The sequence below is a fragment of the Theropithecus gelada genome, chromosome 6, assembly GCF_003255815.1.
Source record: "Theropithecus gelada isolate Dixy chromosome 6, Tgel_1.0, whole genome shotgun sequence".
Classification (NCBI taxonomy): Eukaryota; Metazoa; Chordata; class Mammalia; order Primates; family Cercopithecidae; genus Theropithecus; species Theropithecus gelada.
This window is the reverse complement of record NC_037673.1, coordinates 153,675,799-153,683,932: the sequence shown is the minus strand read 5'-3', so window position 1 is coordinate 153,683,932 and position 8,134 is coordinate 153,675,799. Positions and strand designations below refer to the sequence as shown.

The following is an 8,134-nucleotide window of genomic DNA, read 5'->3' as shown; positions in this document are numbered from 1 at the left end:
AAAAAAAAAAAAAAAAAAAAAAAAAAAAAAAAAAAAAAAAAGGGGGGAGAGAAATAAGGAAATGAGACGTGTGTACATCTATGGAAAGAGTTCCAGGCAAAGGCATCTGCCCCCAAGACCGGGATGTACTTGGCAATTTTGTAGGGCCTATTATATAGGCCGGGGGAGGATGTCAGATTTTATTCTAAAAGTAGTAGAAAGATTTTGAATAGAAGAGCGTTAAGACTGGTTTTATATTTTAAGAAGGTATGGTAAATAGACTAAGGCAGGACAAAAATCAAAGAAATCCAGATGAGAGATAATGGCAGCATGGCATAGGACCATACCAGTGGGGACAGTGGTCAGTCATATTTGGAACTTTACTTATTTTTAAATAGAGCTAATGCAAAAGGCTGGTATGGTAGTTTCGTTAGGGTATGGGAGAAAGGAGAAAAAGGTGATTCCTTAGATTGAACATTTGCAATTGAGTAAAGTGCAACGGGGTAAAAATGTCTGTCACCACTGGATATGAGGGTCTGAAGTGCAGAGGAAACGGTGTTCCAGGGCCTGCATGTATCTGGGTGATATCTGACTGAGAAGTGGTTGGAGAACTGAGTCCTGGGGCAATCCAAATAATCAAATGTGCCAAATGCTGCTGACAGAGGGAGTAAAACGAGGACTGGTAACAAGCATTGGAAATTACGGGTGCAGGACATATTGGGGTCAGCAGTGAGGATGAATTTCTTCAGGAAATAAATTTATATGTGCGGGGGAATTAAAATGGGGGAGGCCGGGCTAGGTGGTTCACGACCGTAATTCCAGCACTTTGGGTGGCCAAGGCGGGCGGATTACTGTAGGTCAGGAGCTCGAGACCAGCCTCACCAACATGGTGAAACCCTGTCTCTACTAAAAATACAAAAAAAAGGAAAAAAAAAAAAAAAATTAGCTGGGTGTGGTGGCACATGCCTGTAATCCCAGCTACTTGGGAGGCTGCGGCACACGAATCGCTTGAACCCCGGAGACAGAGGTTGCAGCGAGCCGAAATCGCGCCACTGCACTCCAGCCTGGGCGAAAGAGACTCCGTCTCAAAGAAAAAAAATAAATAAATAAAATAAAATAAACCAACAAAAAACCCTGCATATCTATATTTTCGAATTTGTATGTAAGATGTCTTCATTGTATGGGTTAAATCAAAAAAGAAAAGACAAAAGGAATGGAACTACCAGCTGCGACTGTCAGCAGAAGAGTTGTAATGCGGCAGCGGACGGAACACACGCAGGCGCACTAGCAAGTGCGCCTTTGCTAAGTTTTCTTTGGGAGGTTATTTTCGCGTCATAAATGTCTAAATTCATGGAAGTCTTACAAGAGCATGTTACACATTAAAATATAAGATTTTTTCTAGTCAATAAGGGGTCTATAAAAAATAAAGCAATAAGATGTTTTGTTTAATTTTATGCCTTAAAGAAACGAAGAAACAACCCTCAACTACTACTTTTAAGTCAGTAAGAGGGGTGGGGATGGCAGGAGTCGAATATACGCAGGCGCAATAGCGAGCGGTCGGTCTGAGGCGGATCTAGAATCTCGTTAAAGGACAGCTCCTACAGCCAATCAAAGACAGAGTCGGTGGCTTCTTCCAGGAGGAGACCGGAAATTGCTTTCGGCTGCAGAGGGGGAAGGCGGCTACCAGTGTAAAGCCAGAGTTGAGGTGAGTGGGCGGCAACGGCTTGGGGCCCCCGCGTGTGTGCGTTCTTTTCTTCCGGACCCCGCGGTTTCCTCTGGGAACTGGGGAGGCATGGAGGAGTTCGGCCTCCGAAGACGCTCTCTCGTCTTTCTGTCCCGAGTCTCTCCGAGAGCGCGGCCTCCCCGCCGCTCGTGGAGGTCTCGGGATGGACAGCCTGGAGGAGGGGGCTCTTAGCGCTGCAGTCCCAGGGCTTCCTCCGTGTGGGGACGCCGAGCCGGAGAGGAGGTTGGGAGACGTGGTGTCTGGTCCCCTCGCCGCTGTTTTTCTAGGCTGTGTGGCCTTGGGCGAGTTATTTGCCCTTTCTGGCCCTTTGTAACATGAGAGTAGCCCTCCCTGCCCTTCCTTCTTCTGGGAGCAGTTGTGAAACAGCTGAGATACGGGGGCAGGCGAGGGCGGTAGATCCCAACCAAGCCTAATCGTCAGGTCCATCTGGAGAGGTTTTTAAAGCGACATACCAGGGCCCATTCACAGTGGACAGAATGAATCAAATCTCTGGGGCTGGGACCCTGGAATATCTGTCGTCTTCTGGTGAGGCGCCTTCTCCCCCAGAACAAACACTAGATGTTGGATCTTGAGTCTCAGAACCAGTTATGATGCTTGGCTCTGGTTTTATTAAAATAAGACTTCCATTGCCTTCGAAAAGTTCCATCTAGAGAGACAGTAGAGAAAAATATAATTTTTGTAATATGCAAGTTCTAATTGTATAATTAGATGCTTCACGGCTTAGAGATATAAGAGAGCTTGCCCTTTGGAGCTAAAGGGACCTGGGATAAGAATTCCTGTTGTACCATTTATTAACTTTTTGATCTGGGGCAACACTTCCCCTCATTGAGACTTGGGATCTTCACCTCTAAAATGAAATTGATAATAGAACTTAATTCATGGGACCCTGTGGTGGCTCACGCCTGTAATCCCAGCACTTTGGGAGGCCGAGGTGGGCGGATCACTTGAGGTCAGGAGTTCCAGATCAGCCTGGCCAACATGGTGAAAAGCTGTCTTTACCGAGAAATAAAAAATTAGCTGGGCGTGGTGGCACACACTTGTAGTCCCTAGCTACTCAGGAGGGTCATGCAGGTGAATCCCTTGAACCCGGGAGGCAAAGGTTGCGGTGAGCCCTGATCGTACCACTGCCCTCCAGCGTGGGAGACAGATTGAGACCTTGTCTCAAAAAACAAAGCAAACAACCTTAATTCATAGAATTGTTATGAAGATTATGTTAGAGAGGCCATAAAACAACAGTATCTGTCACGTAGTTGGCCTTAGGAAAATGACAACCTAAGTACAGGAATGCATATCGTGTAGAAAAGTACAGAGCAGCACTCGTCACCTAAAAAGGTTTGAGTGGAATGAAACGTAAGGTGTCAAAAATTGTGTTTTGAAGTACCAGATCAATGTTAATTCCTTGATTTTGGTAATTGTGCTGTGGGTAGAAGAAAACATTCTTGTCCTGGGAAAACACATTGAAGTATTCAGGGGTGAAGGAACGAGAAACCAATAAAGCAAATGAAGGAAAATGTTAACATTTGGAGAATCTGAGTGAAGAATATAAAGTGTTCTTTGTATATTCATGCACTTTTTCTGTAATCTGAGTTTATGTTATAAGTTTTAAAATGTTGGCTGGGTGTGGTGGCTCACACCTGTAGTCCCAGCACTTTGGGAGGCCAAGGCAGGAGGATTGCTTGACCTCAGGAGTTCAAAACCAGCCGGAGTAACATGGCAAAACTCTGTCTCTACAAAATATACAAAAATTAGCTGGGCGTGGTGACATATGCCTCGTACTCCCAACTGCTTGGGAGGTTGAGGTGGGAGGATCGCTTGAGCCTGGGAGGTCGAGGCTGCATCATCCTATGCACTACTGTGGGATAGTGGAAACTCAGGGCTGCACCACGCCTGCCCTTAGTACCTCACGAATTCTAAGTATAATATTGCTTCTAATAGAATACTTGCCCCACCTGATGTTAGAGGGTGTTATATCTTGAAACTTTGATAATACCAGTGTGAAGGAGCACTTCAGAATCTTCTCATTGGATGGTATATCTAGGCTTAAGGTAGAGTAAGTAGAGTTTATTATGGCCATAGAAGATACTGGGTTTGAACCTGGGGTTTGAAATTTCTGTGATAGTTGTAGGGAAGTTAATGTGTCCATACAGGCCGGGCGCGGTGGCTCACACCTGTAATCCCAGCACTTTGGGAGGCTAGGATGGGCGGATCACCTGAGGTGGGGAATTAAGAGACCAACCTGGCCAACATGGCGAAATCCTGTCTCTACTAAAAATACAAAAATTAGCCGGGCATGGTGGTGTGCGCCTGTAATCCCAGCTACTTGGGAGGCTGAGGCAGGAGAATTGCTTGAGCCCAGGAGGCGGAGGTTGCAGTGAGCTGAGATCGCACTACTGCACTCCAGCCTGGGCATCAGAGCAAGACTCCGTCTCAAAAAAAAAAAAAAAAATTAATGTGTCCATATAAAATTGCATAGTTTACTGTGACAAAAAGTATATGGAACTGAATCATTTCATTCAGGAACTTTGGATAATACCATGTGTTTAGGATTTAGCAGTGTTAATTTTGTCAGTGTTTATGAGAGATACAAGTAAGTGTTTGCTATTGGAAATCAATCTGTAACATAAAGCAAAAGTGATTGTGATATGAGATTGGGAGACAACATGTGTAGTTTGGTTATGGAGGAGTAGAGAAATGGGGGCATAAATGGTGAGGGGTGTGGAATCCAGAAGATTTTCTTGGTTTTTTTTGAGACAGATTCTCTCTCTGTCGCCCAGGCTGGAGTGCAGTGGTACAGTCTCGGCTCACTGCAAGCTCCGCCTCCTGGGTTCACACCATTCTCCTGCCTCAGCCTCCTGAGTAACTGGGACTACAGGCACCTGCCACCATGCCCGGCTAATTTTTTTTGTCTTTTAGTAGAGACGAAGTTTCACCTTGTTAGCTAGGATGGTCTCGATCTCCTGACCTTGTGATCTGCCTGCCTCGGCCTCCCAAAGTGCTGGGATTACAGGTGTGAGCCATCGCACCCGGTGGAAGATTTTCTTTAGAGATCAGAAGATGCTACAGATTTTTTTATGCTGATGAAATTATTCGGGAGAGAATGGAAAATATGTGAATGGTTGAGAATATAATGCCTACTTAGAAAATATGGCAAACTTTCCCTATCATAAATGTTAGTTTTAGAAACCAAGGAGATCATCTTGTCTTGGACCCCAAACTACTGGAAGAAAAGGAAGAAAATATTCTGTCTGTAGTTATGAAATGTAACAGGTTTGTTTTGTGGCTCTAATAAATCTTTGGTCTGTGTCCATAGGTTCTTGATAGTCCACAATGGGTGAACCACAGCAAGTAAGTGCACTTCCACCACCTCCAATGCAATATATCAAGGAATATACAGATGAAAATATTCAAGAAGGCTTAGCTCCCAAGCCTCCCCCTCCAATAAAAGATAGTTACATGATGTTTGGCAATCAGTTCCAATGTGATGATCTTATCATCCGCCCTTTGGAAAGTCAGGGCATCGAACGGCTTCATCCTATGCAGTTTGATCACAAAAAAGAACTGAGAAAACTTAATATGTCTATCCTTATTAATTTCTTGGACCTTTTAGATATTTTAATAAGGAGCCCTGGGAGTATAAAACGAGAAGAGAAACTGGAAGATCTTAAGCTGCTTTTTGTACACGTGCATCATCTTATAAATGAATACCGACCCCACCAAGCAAGAGAGACCTTGAGAGTCATGATGGAGGTCCAGAAACGTCAACGGCTTGAAACAGCTGAGAGGTTTCAAAAGCACCTAGAACGAGTAATTGAAATGATTCAGAATTGCTTGGCTTCTTTGCCTGATGATTTGCCTCATTCAGAAGCAGGAATGAGAGTAAAAACTGAACCAATGGATGCTGATGATAGCAACAATTGTACTGGACAGAATGAACAAAGAGAAAATTCAGGTCATAGGAGAGATCAGATTATAGAGAAGGATGCTGCCTTGTGTGTCCTAATTGATGAAATGAATGAAAGACCATGAAAGATGTTTATCTTTCTTTTTTCCTTTTGATAAATAGCCTCATATATTAGTTTATTTTCTTTTGGACAGTCTTAAGAGAGGTTTCACTAAAAATGTAAACAGCTTTAATCTTGACTCCAACTTTTTCAATTAATGAGATGTCATAGGCAGTAATTTCACTGTATAACAAGCATAGACAAATGAGTACCCCTGCACTAAGAATAATCACTTTAAAAAGCAAAGTGTTCACCGCTGTTGTATGAGACATTCCTATGTTTTGGAGTTGCAGTAAAACTTTGATGATAACCTCAGTAACAGCAAAAGTTTTCATCTTTGAAAAGGGGATTTATCATTTGCTTTAAGAATGATAGAGGAATAATGGATATCAATCTATAAATGTAAAACTATGATATCTTTAAACTTATTCCATTAAAAATTTTGCTTAAGCTGCAAAAGGTAGTATAACATGTTAATAGAGAGGAGCCCAGAAGAATTATAAAACAGAAACTTTATTTTTTCCTCATCACTGCTCCTGTAAACCCACTATCTCAGTCTTTTCTCCCTATCCTGAATGGACTCTTACAGGCAAGTCCCATGAATTTTTTTTTTCTCCAGTCACTCAGGTAATAAGTCCTTTGGCCATTTTAAGTTACAGACATTAATTTTAGTAATTAAGATGTCTATGTCATTAGCTACACATTTTCTTTAAAGCTAAGCCCAGACTTGCTTAAGTCCACAATGGGAAAGGGGTTTGACGGCAGAGACTGCTAGGTGTCTACCAGAGAGTCTTGTTCTTTGAAGATACGTTGCCAAGATGTGGCAACCCAACCAGGGACATTTCTGTACTGCCAGCATCTCTGTGAGAACATATGACTAAGTTCTAGGCAGTGAAATGTGGGCATAGGAATCCAGGCTTGCCCCATAAACATTTCTTGCATGATCCTCCATTCTTTTCTCCCAACTGCTGGTTGCATGGTCATATCCAGGATAAGTTTGGAAGCCACTGAAGATGGCAAAGATTGTCAGTCTGGGTCTTTGAATGACTGTGAGGACTAAGTCTTCTTTTCATCAACTCCACTCTGCCCCTCGCTAATTGGACTTTATGTGAGCACTTTCTTCTCCCCACTGTCCATCACCTCTTCCACCAAGGTGTTAGTAGAGAGTTGACTTTGTTTCTGAGGATCTTTGCCTGCCATTTTCTTAATGTAGGCCAGTGGTTCTTAAAGTGTGTGGTCCTGGACCAGCAGCATTGGTACCATTTGGGGACTCACTAGAAATAAAAGTTTTAGTATAATCCATAGGTTCAGAAAAATAAAAAATAAATGAAGTTTCTCTAGCTCCATCCCAGACCTTTTCAACCAGAAAGTTGAAAAGACCAGCGGGGGCAACATAGTGAGAACTTCTCTCCATTGCTATTTAATTTTAAAAGGAAAGGATATAGGGTATGTTGATTGAAGGATAAGTTGAATATATAAACCATGAGGAGGACAGAAAGTGTCTGAAGTTTTGAGTTAGTAGCCCTGGAGACCATCCTTCCTGTTAGCTTCATTCTCTTTACTGATGAACTTCTTTAATGATGTAGGTGGAGAACATGGCAACTAACAGTTCCCATGTGTTAAGCATTTCTATGTTTATCACTGTCTGGGAGTTCGCTCTCAAATACGAAAAAAAAATGAGGTTAATTAACGACCTAGACATGAAGAATTAGGGGTTGCATACTTGATTCCAACTGGGCAAATCAACTGGGACTTGGCTCCCATAATAATTTGACAGTCCCCACTATGTCTGTATGGAAGAGTCAGTCTGTCTCAGAGGAAGGAAGTGGTGCTGAACTAACAACGAGATATCCACTACAGATCAGGCACGTGTAAACTTAATATAAATAGCAAAAATAAACTGACTGTACAAATCTGTGTTCTCTTTATGAGAGTAGTTTTTCCCCAGCTATTCATTTATTCATGGTATTCATTTGATATGAATACTTACTGTGGTCACCTCTATGCCTGATGCTAGTTTAAGTGTTGGATGTGTCGGAAGGGCGAAGGAAAATGTAACTAAGATAATAAAACGAATTGATTTTTGAAGGTGATAGTTTGTGTCTTAACCATTCAGCCATTACAGCACCTTCAGAAGAATCTTGCTTCCAGTTATGTTTCTATTGTCTGTTCAAATCACCTTGTCCACATTATCTTCTCTTTTCAAAGCATGTGTACATGTTCACTTCTTTTTTATCTTTTAAAACTTTTTTTTTTTTTTATTTTTTGAGATGAAGTCTCATTCTTTCGCCAGGCTGGAGTGCAGTGGTACAATCTGGGGCCACTGCAACCTCCAACTCCCAGGTTCAAGCGATGCTCCTGCCTCAGCCTCCCGAGTAGCTGGGACTACAGGCACGTGCCACCGTGCCCA

At 42.7% G+C, this 8,134-nt stretch overlaps 1 protein-coding gene across 1 annotated transcript; it reads left to right on the top strand.

The window, feature by feature from the left end:
• The first annotated feature begins 1,333 nt into the window (after positions 1–1,333).
• MED7 (mediator complex subunit 7) lies at positions 1,334–7,022 on the top strand. Its single transcript, XM_025388440.1, has 2 exons — positions 1,334–1,684; positions 5,034–7,022. Exon 2 carries the CDS (start codon positions 5,051–5,053, stop codon positions 5,747–5,749), a length of 699 nt encoding a protein of 232 aa, XP_025244225.1. The 5' UTR covers positions 1,334–1,684; positions 5,034–5,050; the 3' UTR covers positions 5,750–7,022.
• The last annotated feature ends 1,112 nt before the right edge of the window (positions 7,023–8,134 follow it).